At 37.0% G+C, this 20,078-nt stretch overlaps 1 protein-coding gene across 6 annotated transcripts in view; it reads left to right on the top strand.

Annotated features, from left to right (window-relative positions):
* Positions 1-20,078, top strand: part of LOC133524045 (protein yippee-like) — a 192,092-nt gene that overhangs the window by 161,342 nt on the left and 10,672 nt on the right. For 3 of the 6 annotated variants that reach the window (XM_061859823.1, XM_061859824.1, XM_061859822.1), the window contains 3 exons: positions 4,403-4,515; positions 15,779-15,900; positions 18,428-18,471. In XM_061859823.1, the coding sequence (XP_061715807.1) occupies positions 4,479-4,515; positions 15,779-15,900; positions 18,428-18,471 (203 nt within the window). In that variant the 5' untranslated portion in view covers positions 4,403-4,478. Of the gene's footprint in view, positions 1-4,402; positions 4,516-13,940; positions 14,617-15,731; positions 15,901-18,427; positions 18,472-20,078 lie in introns of those variants that run through there. The other 3 variants (XM_061859825.1, XM_061859826.1, XM_061859827.1) reach the window with 3 other exon arrangements.

Genomic DNA, 20,078 nt, shown 5'->3' on the forward strand with positions numbered 1-20,078 from the left:
TAAAGACCAAGGGACCGATTTTTGAATTTCGATCGCTCGACTTCGTATTCTCCCTTTAATTAATATCTTTACTACTAGGCATTTAAATTATACTAATATAATTGACGAGTGGTCAATAATAGATTCCCAATATCTATCGCCCGTATTTCAAAAATAGCATTTCGCCGTTTCCCACAGATTTTCGAGTGACGAAATCAAGCACTCGGAATTCAAAAATCGGTCCCAGAGTGCAGTGCCGGAAAGGTAGGTAATCATTAAAAAAAAATTAACCAATGCCATTACAAACTACGAGTCAAAGACTGGCCAAGCCGGCACATTTATAAACCATCGAATCGATCGACTAACAATCGACAACGCTACAACGGCCTCAATCGATACAATGACAGTGCTGGGACGACTTAAATCGGTGTGATTTTGTACTAAATTTAGAACAAATGGTCTTCGAAGGTTTGATAATAGAGTCCTTCTAAGTTTAAAGGAAACATTAGTGGTTATTTTTCCAACAAACGTTCTTGACATTTTCGTCTCTGAATTTTGGCCCTAGATATTTTTTTAATTCGAGTTCAATATTACCAGTACCTGTGTCTGTACGTTTTGCTGTTTTTACGTTCTTCTTTTTATGAGAACTAGGCTTTAAAAAACGCTAAAAACGGCGAAATAAATGCGCTGTAAACAGACGCCTACCATACAAAATCGGCAACAATAAATAATAAATAAATATTATAGGACATTATTACACAAATTGACAAAGTCCCACAGTAAGCTCAATAAGGCTTGTGTTGAGGGTACTTAGACAACGATATATATATAATATATAAATATTTATAAATACTTAAATACATAGAAAACACCCATGAGTTAGGAACAAATATCCATGCTCGTCACACGAATAAATGATCTTACCAGGATTTGAACCCGGGACCATCGGCTTCGTAGGCAGGGTCACTACCCACTAGGCCAAACCGGTCGGCCAATAAACGCAATAATCAAAACGACCAGTCACACACAGATAATTTATTTCTCATTCCGTTCCCAAAATTACGTTACGATTGGTAAACAGGTAAGTTATGGAGAAGGAAAAGTCGAGGACGAAACATCGAATTCTGAGATTTCAAGCAGGATTTTTCGCCTAAGCTGCAGTTGTCCTTATCGCACTAATTTTAGGAGCCACCCCTGTCAACGCGACGGAGATATTTACCTAAAATTCTCAAATCTGAGAAGGGGCTCACTGGTATTTCCTCTAAAGTCTAAACTCTGCACCGACTTTGACAGAACGAAATGTGGCGAGATGTCATTATTTATTTATTTATTTTATTTAATCTTTATTGCACAAAAGAAAACAATCTTATAGTACAAAAGGCGGACTTAATGCCACGAGGCATTCTCTACCAGTCAACCTTAAGGCTAAGCAGAGAGATTGAGAGCGGTGCTACAATTACAATAGCAAAACAAATCAAGCAAAAATACATGAAATAACATATACATACAAACATAATACACACATACATATATAAATAAATATGTATATATATATACATATATATAAATAAAGACGAAACATCTGAAGCTAATAAATAAATACATTAAGAATCTTTCATTCTGCTAGCAAAGAAAGCACGTAATGATTTTTTGAAAGCGAACTTATTTGGCGCATTTTTGATGTAAAAAGGAAGTCCATTCCAAAGACGCGCCACCTGCACGGTGAACGAATTTGACATGAACCCAGTCCGGTGAAGAGGGATGGACAGAGACATATTGCCAGAAGAGCGAAGTTGACGGTCGCGGGTAACGCCATAATATTGAAAGAAGGATTTGAGGTATTCAGGAGAATGTGGGTCGTTAAGCACAGAAAAAAGAGTGGAAAGCAAGCGAATATTGCGTCGTTGACAAATGGGAAGCCAGCCAAGTTGTGCGCGAAAAGAAGAAACGTGATCATATTTGCGGAGGCAAAAAACGAAGCGAATGCAGTTATTAAGCAGGCGGTCCAATTTATCGAGCAACTCTTCGTTTAAGTCCGGATAACACACATCACCATAATCAATAATGGGCAGTATAAGGGTGTTAATTAGTGCAACTTTAGTTTTGATCGGTAAGAAGTGCTTCATTTTGTTGAGAGAATGAAGTGAGCCCATGACCTTACGGCTGATTCCAGTAACCTGTGCTCTCCAACTCAAGGTACTGTCTAAAAGCACACCCAGGTCTTTAACACTTTGACTAAATATTATTGGGGAGCCGTTAAAGTTTACTGGTGCAAGTGCGTCCAAGTCTAGTTTAGTAAGCTGTTTGGAACTACCTATAACAATAGCTTGGCACTTAGACGGATTTACAAAGAGGCCAAACCTCTCGGACCACTGCTGGATATGTAAAAGGTCTAGGGTTAGTTTACCAATGCAAGTTGGAACGTCAGTCACGGAGCACTGGTCGTAGAGTTGCAAGTCATCAGCATACAGATGGTAGGAACAGCGAAGGTCAGGTGTGATAAAATTAATAAAAGTAGAAAAAAGAAGTGGAGATAAGATACCTCCTTGAGGCACGCCAGTCGCCAGGTCACACCAGTCAGACAAAGACCGGTCAACTCGGACTGCCTGCTGGCGGCCTCGCAAGTAGGCAGCAAACCAGTTAAGGGCTATTTCAGAGACACTCATATGTTTGAGCAAGGCAAGGAGAATGTCATGGTCAACGGTATTAAACGCGTTAGAAAAGTCAATAAGAATAAGCACCGTGACCATTTGCCTCTCCATGCCTCGCCTGATGTCTTCTGTTACCTTGAGAAGCGCAGTACTGGTGCTATGACTTGGTCGGAAACCTGACTGCAAAGGGCTTTATGATTATGAACGTGTTCATTTTTCGAAACGTTACTTTATTAACACTTTGTCATTGAATAGTCGTGCAGAGTTGCTTTGGTCTGACTCTATTTCCATGGAGAGATTTGGCTTCAAATCGTAACGCTTTCGGTAGCGAATTGTTTTTTTACACATGCTGAGACTGCAGCAGATACAATAGAACAAGTGCATTACCTGCACCGGCGGCATAACGACTTATAACTTTAAAATAAGCAGGTTTTGACCATCAATCTTCGTATTCGTACCTCCGAGTTAAGGATAATGACTTCAAAGACGACAAAGTTCTAAACCATTGACTTCCCCGCAAGGCCTTTCTATATCCACCGTGGTCAACGCTCGGCCGGCCTTCTCGCTTCAGTGCTCGGTTCAGACACCTTTCCACTAAGATAGCTCCGTAGATACGGTACAGAGCGTTTGTCATAAATATTTAAAAAAAAAGCATTTATTTCGGACAAGATCCATATACAAAAACAACAAACAAACAATTAAAATATTTTTCATTAAAATTACATAAAATAAAATAAAAATATTAATTAAATTAAATTAACATTATTCATTAAATTAAATCAAAATTATCACTTAAATTAGATTAAAATTATCAATTAAATTAAATTAAAATTATCAATTAAATTATATTAAAATTATTACTTGTCATGTCCACTGGCATGTGGGCCATGTGGCGCGTGAGATTTCGCCCTGTGGCCAAATATCGGGCTGTCATGGGCCCCTGCGACCGCGCTCAAGAGCTTGTTGGGGCTACCGCGAACACGACGCATCAGGGACGCGACGCGTTTGCGCATAAGGGCATGAAAATCGTCCGTGTATGCCTCCGCGAACATCCCCGACGCCGTGGCAGCCCCATCAGCATCCTGAACGCGTTATTGTAGAGGACGCGCAGCGCACTATAAGTTTTTCGTGCAGTTGATCCACAGGCTGCAAGTGTAAAAAGTTTGGCAATACGATCTGAACAAGATTATTCTAAACCTTGTTGTGCATTTTGCATTTATTGTACATGTTTAACTGTAGATCACATACCTACTAACCCAGGAATATCTGGTATTCTATTTTATCAACTGTAACTCTTAAGCAATTGTTCAGTTTCATCGATTTTGGCGCTTTGGATTAATGCCGAAATAATAAAAAGACGTATTAGGCGGTAGGAGACTAGGATTGTACCAATATCAATTTGTGACCATCCATTCGATAACCGACCAACGCCAGCCTTGTGTTGCTAAACGGCCTCGCTCTGCTCGCCTATTTAGTCATACTCGAACGACAATTCCCTGTTGCCCTGGACTTTGCAGTGATGATCTTCTTAACTAACCTAACTTAACTGACCTTCCTTTTTTACTTCCGAAGGTGCATACTATTTTGTGAAGTTGATATTTTTTTGTTAAATAGTACATTACTACAGAGGCCTGGAAATAAGGAATTGTAGGCAATGTAATAATAATATGAGGCCACACAGCTCCGTGTTTGCTTATTATCAAGAATACAAAGACAAATTTACGCGCATTTTTGAGAAAAGTTACTAAATATGTACTATTTTATTTTTACAGAGGCTGGCGGCGTGTGTGGAGCGCGCGGCGCGGGGCACGGGCGCGCGCGGCAGGTGACCGTCGGTGTACGCGGCTGATGTGGGCGGCGGGCGGGTGCTGCTCGCGGCAAGCAGGTGGGCACATTTACATACAAGTACGGTGGTCTTCTAAGGTGTGCGGGCGAGTCATCGCTGTATACGTGCGTAGCGCTCGCTCACACACCATGAGGATCAGTGTGATAACCGCGTAAGAAAGATCCTTCCCGTCTCCCGAGCGTCGGCGTCTAATCAACTCTATGGTTGCTCGACGCAACTGCGCCGCGACACTTTTTTCCATAGCACTGTCTAGACGCCGACGCTCAAAAGACCCTACTGTGAGGGGTCTCAGAGGCGGAGATGAGAGACGTGCGGGAATCGATCAATAGTTTTAGTTGCAATCCGGCGAAGCAGAGAAGAGATGCTATTCGTTTCCTCTCAGCTCCCCTCATCTCCGCGTCGGTGGAAAGGCAGCCTAGGGGCATGACAAACTGCGTCCGATTCGCAAGTCGCTCCGAAGTTTGAGCGAGACAACGCTATGCGCGTATTATAGCGACATCCCGACCCCGCTGGCACGTCGACGTGCGAATCGGACGCAGTGAGCCATGCCCCTAACACCTCCGCGCGGGACCTGACAAATAGGTCTTTGTTGCCGGTTGACCTCCTAGTTTATTATGGTGTGGAAACTTAACGTTTAGCAGGTTGATTCATATCGCACTCCCCAAAAGCAAGTATTAACACAAGTTGCTTTTTATACAGACATAAATACTTTTGTGTGGTTGACAGACCCTCACATTCGGGGGCCGCCTTGTCCCGATGACAATGGATTGGCTACTGTCAAAGGTTTTTATAGATGGCACCAGGTTTTACCTGTCTCTAGTTTTGTTCTACGAGATTTGGCTTAAAGGCCTCCCGGCCATTAAGTAAAAAAAACAAGAGTATTCGTAGGATTGACAGGTTAAACCTATGCTGGCGCCATCTGTAAAATACTTCGACCGACCAACGCCACTGTAAAGGGTGCCTCTGCCCGGCAACCGGGCTCAGCCCGGGTCATAGTTATATCAGACTTAAATCAAGTCAAGATTACACCTGTATAAAAATACATCTGCAACAATATTCTTAAAAAAGGGCTTCAGCAGGTTTGGGAAATATTCAAGCGAAATATATCTTATTACACTACTACAAATAAATATCCCTTACAAAGTAGTAATTTAACCGACTAAGGCAAAACAAACGGAAACGTTAAATATAAACAAAGAAAATATATTCAACCATGCACTCAATGGGACTTTGTTCTTGCACTTAGTTGTACAACTTGTACAGGGTGCCCAGCGGCAGATGTCCGGTTTCAAAATTTGTGTAAAAAAACTTAAATATACAAACCAACACTATTTATTTTTATGAAATGAAGATGAATAAGGGTTACTGTTTTTGTGCTCACCAGTTGGCGCCACTAAATGATGGTCCAGAAAAACAGCTCTGAAAATTCTGTTATGCTAATTAAAAAAAAAAACATTACGTTCTAAATACAAATGTATTTTAACGTGTAAATTTGCCGTTTTGTAAACTTGTTTAATTTTGCATATATTTTAGTTGGCACTTCTTTAAAACCACTAACATTCATTAAACTATATTTGATGTATTACCATGAATAATCAAAAAAAAATTAAGGTCAATTACATCGACACTTTATCAGGCCTGATATCAGCACATCGTTTACAATAATTGAAATGTAAAAAAATGGTTCATATGCAAAAATATCAAACATTGAACATTTTTCGCAATTAAAGACTAAGTATTTTTTACATTACAAATATTGTTAACGATGTGCTGATATTCCGTGAAGCGGTTATCAGGCCCGAAATCGGGAAGTGTGGGTGTAATTGGCTCTTTACCACAATAATGATTAAGGAGTGAAAATTTGCGATAAAAAAGCTGGTAACCCCCAAAAATACTATGTATTTGACATTTTGAAAGACCTCCACTATCGCCCCTAGCGGCGTAATTAAACACGTTAGCCCTCATTCGAATTCCATTTTTGTACGATACGGTTCAAAAGCATATGCACACTACTCTGCTGGCCAGCGATCCATTCAACTAATCAATCCGCAACACTCACGAAACTAAAATACTCCCCCGCGTCTCCCTCGCACTTCGCTTATGCTATGCATATTTTAATTTTTAATCAGAAATCTGCTGCTGGACACCCTGTAAGTATATCAAAATGCTTATCTCATGTGGTTGGTGGTTGTTGGGCTTGACCACGTCATTGGAACTCAGCCTCTCGTCATGAGCGAGCTGTTTGGCTGCATTGAAATTGGTATACTTGTACCGTTAACTTTGTGCAATAGTTTGTAAAATCAGTATTTTAAAAAGGAAAATCTTTAATGGTTGAAGAACTTTATGTTAAAAATATAATATAATAATATTGGATTGTTGAGGTAACTCTTTAAATAAATATTTCATATTTATTGGCTACCTACTATATAGGTAGGGGAAGGGGGGGCATAACGGGGACGTTAAGGGAAATAAACAATAAAAAATAAACATGATATATTTTTTAATAAAAACGAATGACAACTCTTTGGTTACTTATTAAATTATCATTTGGCACCGAATTTGGTGAAGTAAGAAATTAAATAATATTTTTTATTTTTATTTTACAAAACCTTCATGAAAACTCCATCGTGCCCCGGGGTAGGGGCAGTATGGGGTACCCAGTGCGGGGCATTACGGGGTACATTATTCTATTTGTCACAGAATAAGTAGATGTGGATTTCTTCTAAATCTGCGTCATCAACTCCTGCACAGGCTGTATAGGCCCACTGTCCACATAGCTGGCAGGCCACCCAACGCTCCGAAGACTTCAAATAAGTGTGGTTTGAGTCAACACAATATATGCATAAGACATCCTCCTTAACATATTCTCTGTTTTATTAAGTTTTTTTTCAACCAGGGATCATTCGGATGTCCAATGTCCAATTCAATTCTCTAATGTGGTCTATTGAACACTGTGAAATTGAGCTGCTTTTCTGTAACCTGCTGATTTGCTTAAAACTGCATCAATTGCATGTTTCATGCTTTACAGACCAACTGCCTCTGGAACTTGTCTTTTTGTAAGTTCGTATCATTTTTATATACCTAACACAAAAGAAATAATATTATTATAATTTTATCAAATGAACAGATCTTTCAGGGGCGTAATGGGGACGGGGCACAAACGGATACCCCATTGTGCCCCATAGCCATGTCACCGTTATGCCCCCATGTCTAACAGAATTTTAAATAATGAACAAAAAAATGAATTGAAGGTCAGAGTGATTTTGCTCAAAACATATCAATAGTTGATGTTAGTAGTAAAACACATTAAACAAACTATGGTAGTAATTTAATCACTTACCTTTTTAGACGCGTTTTGCTAACCACTCAAAATTAGATGAAATTTCGTCGAAAAAAAGAATTGGTCGTCAAAAATAAACGCGTGCACTCTGGTCGCCGGTCACTGCCGCACTGAAGGCCGATGCAAAATGCCCTCTTATTGGCTAAAACAAAACACGGCTAGTGTGCATAGTTACTTGTATGTATGGGTGGCCCCGTCGTGCCTCGCGTCCCCGTTATGCCCCCCCTTCCCCTATGTCTTCTGGATTTCGCATCCAGTTGCAATAAATTGAAAGTAAGAAGGACATACATTTCTAGCAACTTACAACGATCATTTCCTAAAATATTTACTTAGACCAAATATTGTCAGTAATAGAGAATATTACGTGAAACTCTGCGTAGGGTGCGCTACTAACACAATCCACCATAATCTATCGCGAAACAAGAAAATTGAAATTTCGTTGTCTAACCTCTCTATCACTTGCGTATTCAAGCGATGAAGAGGTAGATAACTAAATTTCGATTTTCGCGTTTCCCGGTAGGCCCTTGTAAACAAACCGCCTTGATGCATCAATGTCATATTTTATTATCTGTGAAAACTTGTCAAAAAACAAAGGCAAAGGTATGGAAGGCAGAGGTAAGGAATGCAATGTCCATAGGCAGAACTGATGCAAAAGTGTCCAGTTATCAGCTCTAAATAATAGTTCCAAATCTCTCCAGAGTAGTTAAGAACCCAGGCATTATTGACGGAGTGAAGTGTCGAAGTTTCAAGTATTCTAGGTGTTGTAGCGCCACCTAATTAAGTTTTTTGATGACACTTATTGGTATATGGAGTTTCCATTCCTTACCTCCACCTTCCATAAGCAAGGACTTGGCAATAAGGTATAAATAAATAAATGAAACAGGGGGCCTACCGCGAAAACAGAAATTCGCAAATTGCGGGGATCTTTCTCTTTTACTCTCACTAAGACGTAATTAGAGTGACAGAGAAAAATGCCCGCAATTGACGAACTTCGCTTTTCGCGGTTACAGCCCAGTTTAGGGCACAGTATGTATAATTACTCTATGGTTTACGAAAGGTGCTAGTGCTGCATTTTCGCGGCAGAACATTGCAATAATACTCCTTATTACCAATGAGAATTTGAAATAGAGGTGTATTGCCATCTTTCGACACATATTAAAACTTTTAGAACGCAATTTGACTTATTTCAAATTCTCTTATTACTACGTTAAATAAATTTCATAATTTTATACGTAGCTACACTTTCTTCCTTAGAAATGTCAATTTGAAGTTGGATGCAGCACTACTTTGTCATTTTGGTTTTTTTCAAGCAATACTTTTTATCATGTTGGTTTTTATCGTTTCGGTAACTCACTATTTTTATGGCGCATTTACATTCGCGTGAGAGAGTTTACCGCGAATGTAAACGCCGTTACTTTCCATAAGCTCATTTTCATTATGTTAGTAGGCATAACCAGGCTGACGCAACTAGGAACAAAAAAGTTTTGTATGGAATTTGTTTCGCAAATCATTGCCAACGAAGAATAAGAAAACGTCAATGCTATTTATTCTGTCAAGTTTACATCAAGTCAACTGTCAGCCTAATTGTTTTGTTTGTTATGAAGGCTTCAATGTTTTGTTCGGGGATTTCGTGTAATTTCTTTATTATTTAGTGAAAAATCGAAAATAGTCAACCCTGATCAGAGTAAAGAGCGAGTTTGTTACAATTCCAGCGAGAAAACGGTTTACTAAGTGTGAAATATGTGGCAAGCGAGCCACTCGAGAAAATCACGAAAAAGGATTTTATGCCGAAATTTCCCTTGGATGAAGACCGGTAAGTATTGCTTTAGATACTTTTGACCTTATTTTGGGTCAGCAGGCTATAAACCAAGGCCTGTCGACTTCCTTAGAAAGACATGACGCTTCATAATTGCGCATGTGTGGTCTGACCTCCTGGAAATAGATACCAGTTATTAATATAAAAATATTTTGTTACAGCAACATTGCTCCTATCTGACTTTGTCTATTCAACTTTGGGAACAAATAAAATCATTTTTATCAAATATTTTGATTTATGTCACACTACCATATGTAAATTATTATTATTTTATATAAATTATTACCTATTTCAGTTTGTCTTTGGCTATGTTCATAAAATCTATGGAGGTCAGAGGCACATATACCCTCCATAAAGCCTTGCACTTGGGTCTGGCCGGTTAGAACATAGACAAAAGTCTGCAATGTCAATGCTGTCAAAGTCATTGACGCAAAACTATTTTCATTTTCAAAACTATCAGTTTTCATATAAAATGATTAAATAACGATTTATGTTCTTGAAATATATTTATTGGTTAATTTTTAAAATTCTAAATCTAAATTCATCATAGATGTAAATTCTAACATTGTTTTAGCTGGCAATTTAGAACTCTGGTAGCTATTAGCAAGGTTAGTAATTAGGGACATAGGTTATAGTATTGTTTAAAATGTGACCGTTTTGTTTTAGAGGGTGAACGTGAGCAAAAAATCCTTGGACGTCATATCATTTCCTTGGAAAGGCTCAAAATCAAAAGGCACGCATCTGCCACATAATTGTGACTAGTTGTAGTTTCCCGGTGACCATCAACAAGACCGCTGCACTGAGCTGTGGAGCAGAAAGTGTCCGACAAACGGATAGATGTCATAACAACTTTGTCTGTCATATATTCATGTATTTTCAGTTTTTTGGGCTGATATATGTGATATGATTACAAGTTACACTAATTGCAATTGTGGAGTAAAATCAGATGTGCCAAAGATCATGTTTTAGATATATAAAAAGCTATATTAAATGCAATAAATAGTATATGTATATATATAAAATTGTTTTTATCATGAAGATTTTAATGACTTCTATTTATTGTTATGAAGGTGATCTGGGAATTAAAACATGCGCTAAAAATAGGCGACCTAAACATAAATAAAGCCTTAAAAAAATCAAAAGATAATCACACGCACAGGATAGGTTAACTATTTGGTACCCAGATCAATAATGAACCGAAATTACCGACCTGTGGTCTCATTGAATAAAATTCATATAGGTATGTAGATATTATATGGAAGTGTCACAGTTAGTTCAACAAGCACCGTCCGATACATAAATTTGTATAGAAAATGACTTTTTTCCTGCCTATTGTATGTTTTTCGAACGAATTAAGCTCTTTTGATCCTAATACATAGGAATAAAAATATTTATAACTTGATAATAAACTGTATTGTTACCTTTTATATTGAAAAAACTTTAAAATATAGATATCATTATCTCTTAGGACAAAAGATGCCTGTGATTTTGATTAATATGTAACATAATATTTTTTATTTGATAAATACTAATTTAAAAACCTCACCCCAACAAAAATGAAAAAATACGAAAAGAAATTTCGTCGCCGGGATTCGAACCCAGAACCACTAGCTAGAACTGGATCACTACCTACCAAAACCCGCCAGGCTAAACCGGTTGTCAATTTTAGTACTGATATACAAAGAGAGCGCCACTAGTATAAACGAACTTTTGAAAGGGGCATTTTTTGTATGGAGTTAGCGTTCTTCTCCTAGTGAGTATTATATTCTTTGCTATAAACACATCGAAAATTAGATATTTTATATTATTTTTCGTTGTCAACTAGGGATGTACTATATCTATCGATAACTGTAGTTTTATTTGTACATCAGTGTAAATAATTAAATTAAATATGTGAAATTTCCTGAGAACTTGCATGCAATATGACCATAATTGATTCATCGAAAATTAATAATGCATAAATTGTCTATAACTTATGCATTAATGGTCATTAGTTGACATTTTTTTTATCTAGTCATTATTTAATATATTAACCTAAAATGTAAGAAAATTAATCTCTGTTTTTATGATAAATAAAGAAATATTATAGGACATTATTACACAAATTGACTTAGTACTACTAAAGTATGCATGGCATGTGTTGTGGGTACTTAGATATAGACCTAATATACATATAAGTTTTTATGAATACATAGAAACACCCATGTCTCAGGAACAAATATTCATGCTCATCACACTAATAAATGCCCGTTCCAGGATTTGAACCCATCGGCTTCATAGGCAGGGTCACTGTCAATTAGACCAGACCGGTTCTCATGATTAACAGACATATAAATACATAAAAAGTTAGAGCATTGATAAAGGGTTGTTGATAAGTGAATGCCGAAAAACATGATTTATAGATGCATATTAGCGCGAAATAATCAGTTGATCATCTCATTAGAAAACACTTGGAATATAAACTGTAGATAAAGTCATGTTTGTCCAAGGCTGTATGTTTTCAGATGCAGGCAGTGGGTCAAATTTGTTGGGAACGAAGACCTGATACATCTTCCCATAGTTACATTTATTGAAACATGTATGTGTAGATCATTTTGAAAATAAAGCTTTTAATAAAAAAAAAACACTACTTAAAAACTGTATTAAAATAATTCGGGTCCACATTAAGACCGACCAGATATTAGTCCACTCAAGAACTATCCACTATATAACATACAACTTAAATGTGGACTCGATGCTAACCTGATTTCGAGTACAAAATTTGTAGACAGGAGCCTGTTTCATCCCTCCCCATTTTATCGATATCGATAAGAATCGCAAGCGTGTAGCGTAGTACACTATTTAAATCGCTTATGTTGGTACTATGGTTCTTTGACAGTTCTTTGTCGTATATTTTGGTAATGATTTGCGAAACAAACTGATTCCACTCGCTTGTATGGAAGTCCCGTCTCTTAAAACGTAGTGATTATATGCTCTTTGGGCATAACCCTCGTTCGTCAGACGTCAAACCAAACCGTTTGACACTTAAGTACGTAGGATAAAGTTCCGTCTCTTAGAACGTAGTGATTATATGCTCTTTGGTTGGATGTTGGATTGGATGACAATTTAGTTTTTAAAAGATTCATCTATATCAAGTCTATAATTTTTCATAAATGTTTTAGATACAGTAACTACTGAAATCGGACAAGATGATTCTAACAGAATTACCCGTTGAAATCATGGCTATAATTTTCACTTATCTGGATACGAAATCAAAGATAAACGTGTGCAATATAGCTCAATTGCGACACTTTTTCACACCATGTGTTTTGAAAAAGATGGATATATCCCGGAGTACCCTGGCCTCACCGAAGACTCTGGATCTGGCTTTCTTCCAAACCTTTGCCGCGAACATTCAGGAGTTAAATCTGAGCGGTATCAAAGATTTGACCTCAGCCGTTCTTAGTAAACACATGCACCGATTTACGAATCTAAAGACATTGGATGTTACCTTTACTGAAATATCTTTATCAGATTTGCAAGACATATGCTGTGAAAGTTTAAAGAACGTTAATATCAATTACTGCCAACATCCTTGGAATCATGCTAGAGATAAAATTTGGATGAAAACCATCGAAGTTTTTAAGAGACAAAAGTTTGAGAGTATTCATTTTGTTGTGTTGGATTTCGATTACTCAGATTCACCATACAAATTTATGGAAGACGTTCCCATGATTAAGGATGTGAAAATCACTCTCGCTCATTCTTATAAGAAACAGTTCTGGGCGGTAAAGGGCTTCCCCATGTATTACTTGTTAAGGGACAATGTTGGAGAGATGACAGATATACATTTCGAAAAATTCGCTTATAATATTCGCGATTGTGGACTAGCGGAAATAATACCCGATAGCACTGCGTTGTTGCGAAAGTTATTCAATTTAGACTACACTAAAATAGAATATATCTTTATAATGTATTCAAAAACAAAAACGATTTTAATTTCTGTATCACCAATAATCCACAGTATATTCAAAGATCCACAGAATTATTGCAATGACTTGTCTATCGATGTGAGTCCACGTTTAGCTTTAAACTTTAAGCTAGATGGAAACATTTTCTTCAAAGCCTGGAACAAGGCCACAACAGATTTTGACGACATTTTTTTCAATAACTTGCTTGTTGAATTTAAGGATTGTTTTCCTACTTACATCTGCACGAAGACTAAAGAAACTATAAATATTACAAAAACATCTAGCCATTGGTATTGCCTGGATAATTGCAACTTTGAAGAAACTGTTCATAATTTGCCAGAAAATATTTCTTTCTCAGATTGTTGTAGAAGTCTCGATGATGACGAAGCAGACAGGAATGGATTCAATCATAAATGGTCACCGACACCCCTAGCAATAGAAGCGAAAAATAATGTGACATTTTTAAGTTTTACAAACATTTGCTCGTTTGATGACTCCTTCGGTGTCCTTTTCAAGGAATGTAAAAGACTGCGCACTCTCGATGTAAATTTTAAATGCTATTACAATATGAAAGACCACAACTGTAGTGCATTGCGTGTGCTTGACTCTTTACATCTGACAAAAAGTCTGCGAAATTTGAGGATATTGACCGAAAGCGTGAAATATTTCCACAGAGTTTTTGATGCTTTACCCTCATGTCAAACATTGGAGAATGTTCACATCAGCGAAGCAAGCTCGTTTTTTGAATACAATAGTGATGAATATGATGTGCTTGAGCGTGCAGACATCGGGCAAAATGTATCATCTCTTATAGAGAAGTGCTGCAACCTTTATAGTTTCTTTATCCAAGCAAACATGGAAAAAAACGCATTGATTACTTTGGAGGACTCAATGAAATTTGCCGCAAGGAAGTTCGGAAGAGATTACTTGCATATTAAGATTTGTTGTAGCAATGGAGGCTGGAACCCATTCGCGGATGTCTTCAGCCCCAGTCATCTGCACATAAAAAATTAACAATACTTATTATACTTAAGGTAGGTAAAAGTCAACATATTCTTTTAATTATAAAATACTAGTAATTTGCTGTAGACATTATGTTAATATGTTGTATTGTATTGTATAAAATGTCTTAAAATTAAATGTATCAGAATGTATTTCTTATTTATCGCAAACATCAGCAAATTACTAGCATGCTTATGTGATAGGTAGGTATTTGGTGTTTAAACACGATCAACCTGCTAAACGTTGAGTTAAGTATTATCAGTCACACTAAGGATTAAGAAGTAATATTATGTCCTAAAATTCACAATTCCCGATGAAATATCTTTTACACACAATTTTCTGAGTCATTGAGTTATCAATTAACCAAAAAGAAAGATGCGTGTGATTTTTTAATTAATCGAGCTATACACCTTGTCTTAAAATAATCTTGCCACTGAGTCCCACATTGTCAATTAGATACATCGACAAAATTTAAGTGTTTATTTTGAAAGACTGTCGTTATGTGAACATTTTTATATATAACTTTTCCTATACTATGTTTTGTTTATTCTAAGACGGGTGTGTAGAATTTTCTGTTATATTTTTTGATCTGTATTGTATTGATTTGTAATTTCGCATGAGTGCTGTTAAACTGTCGCCATGTGCGAATTAAAATTGTACACTTCTGTGGAGATCCTACTGTACCCGCCTTAATTCCTACTGACATAGAATGAACAACAACGTATTAAAAAAGTTTATTAACTTATAAATTAAGTAATTTATGTTGTCTCAGAAAGCGAAATTGTTTAGTTCCTGACACACCTAGTATGAATTAGCAGATCTCTTTATTCATTATATTGACCTGTATATAATACAAATGCACACGCATTTGAGAAGGCTAATTATAATATCCGTCATATGGGTTAATCTCTGAATGAGTTTTAATTTCTAATGGCTAAGCTCTTTAAATATGTAGCCAAGTGTTTTTTATTCAAAATGTCCCATTGCTCGACACTGCCCATTAGTTGGCACCATCAATCTTAATACCACGTGGGACAATTTAGGCCGCATATACCTATATGGGTACCAGTTTTCCATCCTAAACCTTTCCCTATCCAACGGCTCTCCGCACTAGTGTAGATACGCCTAACGGCGTTTTTATTGGTAGCTAGCAGGCACTCATGCGTGAGGGGCTGACTAACCGTGGCGTGGCAGGCGAGGGCGCGGCCCGGACGCCGGTCAAGACGTTCCAGGCGTACCTCCCGCCGGCGCACCGGACCTACAGCTGCATACACTGCCGCGCGCACCTGGCGAGCCATGACGAGCTTATATCTAAGGTGAGCTAACCAAACATCTTCAACCTGTCGAAGACACTGATGCGAATCCGCACTCCGCTCTTCTCTAAGCGAGGCAGCCCTAGTGTTGGTAAGAGCACGAGTCTTTTGAATCTAAATTTGAAAATCTCGAGTTCAGTACTTTATTGAGTCTTTTTAGCGCAACTTAAAAGAATTCGAACTTTCGGATAAAGACTTCGTAAAAAATGTGTAGGTTTTATCTTCTTGAACTTCTCAAGCCCTAACAGTGCGAGCAGCGTGCCTCGCGAGAGTGACTAAAAACACGTAAGTGTAAACCGTAAAATTAGTTTAGAAGCGAGTCTGTTCCATTGAACAATGATTTAAATTTCATTGGAGGTAATTTGTACTAGTATTAGGACCATGGGACATGGGACCCTAGAGGTTTTATAGAGATTTTCTCGCGGCGATAAGCGGCGCCCAGATTCGCATTCAATGTGAAGACCGCTTTGTAACCCGGAACACCGTGTATTTCGATAATTATTACAAGCTTTTTTACACACTTTTATTTAACTTCACTGCGTATACTTATAAATAGTCGAAGGTGCAGGCTGTATAAAATACGACGTTGCGTGAACAGAAAATTTCTCTCAACTTTATCTTGATATCTATAACATTTAGTAGCTAATAGGCAAAGTTTGGTATAGCTTTCGTATTAATCGGGGATGCCGAATTCATTTATGGTGTCATATTGATACCATTTCGAAGTAAAAACATATAAATTATGAAGAAAAAAACTTTTTATTCATTTATTTTTACGCTAAAGTCGCTGAACCAATTTAGTTAAAATTTAGTCAAGAGATAATTTAGTAGAGTCCCGGGGAAGAACATGGGATGGTTTTATCCCAAAAATCATTCCTTAAGGGAGTGAAAATGGAGGTGGAAATTTGTATGGGGAATCGATATCGCTGATCTGAATTTGATGAAAGGTATAGAGATATTTTGTGTTCCGGGAAACAACATAGGATAGCTTTTATCCCAAAGTTTTCCCCTTAAAAGCTTGTTGTTTGGTCTGCTTAACAGATTTAGATGAAATCTATGTCTACATCTTTGATTTAGTTGAAAATGTTACCAAACTTTACTTAGAACCTAAACTTAAACAATTAAATAAAGTCAGACGGCGCCAATGCTAAAATTTTGACCCACTTCCTGATTTCCGATTGAGCTGAAAATTTGCAATCGGGTGACAATGCAATATTATGGTGCCATCGAGCTGATCTGATGATGGAGACAGGTGGCCATAGCAACTCTGTGATGAAACAACGCAACCTAATTGTGTTTAGGTTGTTAGAATTGTGACGATGAGTATTAGTTGCCCGTGGTAAGAAAATTACAGTCAGTTTGTTCTTTACTGATTTTTTTTTACGTTATTGACAATTCTCAACAGAAAAAAAATGTTGCATGCGCATGCGGTCGTTTAGTGGTCGCTTTCGTTTCAAACACTAAAGACATGTTTACTACAAATTTAACATAGTTTTTAACCACACGTGTTCCATGAAAGATAAAATCACTGCGGTTTTGATATTAACGTTTTTATTTAAATTAACCGCTAGTAATTGGCGGTGTAGTTTGTGTTCAGATTTCTAAATAAATTTCTCTTATTTTCACCGAATAATACATAAAACAAAATAAATTTCTCTTATTTTCACCGAATAATACATAAAACAAAACAAACAAACAATAATTTATTTGCATAATACATTTCAGAATAAACTACTATGTACTAGAAAAATATGAATATTATTCTTCGTTTAACGACGTCGAAGCTCTAATGAGAGTATATTTAGGGGATGTCAGCATTCAATTATTTTTAGCACACACAAAAACCTTATTTCTACAAATCTGTTTAAGGTCTGATTGTTGCCCTTTTCAAAACCTTCCACAAATAAAACCGCGAAGCAATCCTTTGTTTCGTGCTATTCTAATTCAATTCAAAGGTCTCGACAAACAGAGAACTTTTAAACAGAAAACTTCTGTGTTTCAACGCTCACAAAAACATTTGGTCACTTTTACCTTTCTTTAACTTTGTGGAACTTTAATTTTATCGTTCGCATTTGCATGATGGATTGCGATATTGTTTCTTTCGGCTTAGCGAAGTCTTCTTAACTTGATTATGATTACCTACTTCAAGTTGCTAGTCTCTGTAATGGTGTAGCTAAAAAGGCTTACTCGCTATCATTTATATGAATATCCTTTTGTAGAAACGTCTGCCTCGACTAGATTAATATATAGGGAAACATATTACCCTTACATAGCTTTCGTAAAACCTATTTAATGTAGGTAAGGTACCTACAATATGATATTAAAACAGGTTTTATGGTTCTTGACGCGTTTTGGTTAAGTGAGGATTTTTTGTAGTGGGTCTATACTGTACCGGGCTTTCCTGTGCGAATCTTGGTAATTCGTTGGTATGGTATGGGTACAATGAGTTTAGTAAGACTTGTGTTAAGAACTAAGTATTTTTATTGTATTAAATTATGAACTAATCTTAACTACTTATTATCTTTTCCAGTCGTTCCAAGGCAGCCAGGGGCGCGCGTACCTGTTTAATTCAGTGTGAGTATGAACATCCATTTCTCTCCAGCGATCAGCAATCATCATTGATTCATAAATAGTTACAAGTGAGACTACGTCCCACACTGGTGGTGATGATGCTGGGCAAACACTGACACAGGAGGATTAGGTGGATACTAGGGCTCGCGGTCGTGTCCCTGATTCGTGAACCCGTAGCCGTGCGCCCGGTTTCGTGTTTCACGGCAACGGTTTTCTGGTCCGTTCCGCACGTGACATTCGGTTACGTGAATCCGTGTAAATCCGTGTAGGCGTGATCACGGCTTCACGTGTCTTAAGAACACGCCGGTTCGGTCCGCCCGCGACGTTGAGTGAAGATACGATGCGATCTCTAAGAGCTACGAATAAAAATGTATCGTGAGTTTTTTATTCATAGCTCTAATTCCGTTTCATTACTTTTGAATTAAAATTTATTTCCAATAGTAAGGCCTTTTAAATATTAATGAGTAATAAATGGAAAGAACCAAACATTAATTACAATGAATAGCTACTTTAATAAACGGGTTGCTAAAATACGACAAATAATACGACAGGAAAACTCATTATTTGTGCGATCATTGCACAAAGTGCATAAAGCTGTATCTCCGATTCTGGTGGCATATCTCCGCACCCAAGTTCTCTTCATTTTTAATAGTTTAAACACACCATTAATAATAACATACACTAATAATAACAAAAAAAAATTACGAAACAACAACAAAAATAACTTTAAATTCACAGCTAAATTTAAACATGAAGACCAACTGTGATGTCAGGAGTAACTAATGACAATGAATGTGAGTCCCCCCCCCCCAGACTGCCCCCTCCAGATTAAATAAAAATACCACGAATTTGTAAAACAAAACATCGCGGTCACTTCTTTCAACTTCACGAACAAAAGGTAAAGCCCACAGCTACTTATGTATATTGTTTGTTTAATTTTAATAAGTCGCTCGCAAATCTTATTATCTTTGTCTGCACGTGCAACTGCACTTCTTATCTACAAAAAAAAAACCCGGTATGTTGGCTTAGTTTGTTAGTCATACAATAAAACACTCTTAACAATAATATGTCATTATTACCTTCAATCTAGAAATAAACAGTACTCTTTAATGTGCCGAAATTCAGAAACTGATAAGAACTGCAGCTGCGTACTTTTTTTTCCGTGGCCCCGTACATGTGTTTTTGTTGAATTTGTTTACCTGTATTGGCTGTATTACCTTTATCATACCTACCGAAGATTTGCAGAAATTTACCCTTTTGTTTCTTTGGATTAGGATTGCCTTGTTTATATTTAGGCTACGTTATATTCTTTGATATTAGCAAGCTTTTACAAGTATGTTTCATTCATTTCATTAATACTTAACAGAAAAAAAGTCTTCTCTTGATTTAATAATGACAACCAGTAGCACAGCGTTGCTTAAGTTCATAATTATAATGATACTTACTAGGTAGTTTTACACCTTATATTTATATTAGTGCAATGCAACGAGCAGGTCGCTAGTTTTGACTAAAATCAATAGCTGTTTATACAAAAAATAGAATAACCCCATAAATTATTTAGATATAATCATTATATTCAAATTGATGCAAAAAATACAATTTAAGTTTAA

Source organism: Cydia pomonella, chromosome 13, assembly GCF_033807575.1.
Source record: "Cydia pomonella isolate Wapato2018A chromosome 13, ilCydPomo1, whole genome shotgun sequence".
Classification (NCBI taxonomy): Eukaryota; Metazoa; Arthropoda; class Insecta; order Lepidoptera; family Tortricidae; genus Cydia; species Cydia pomonella.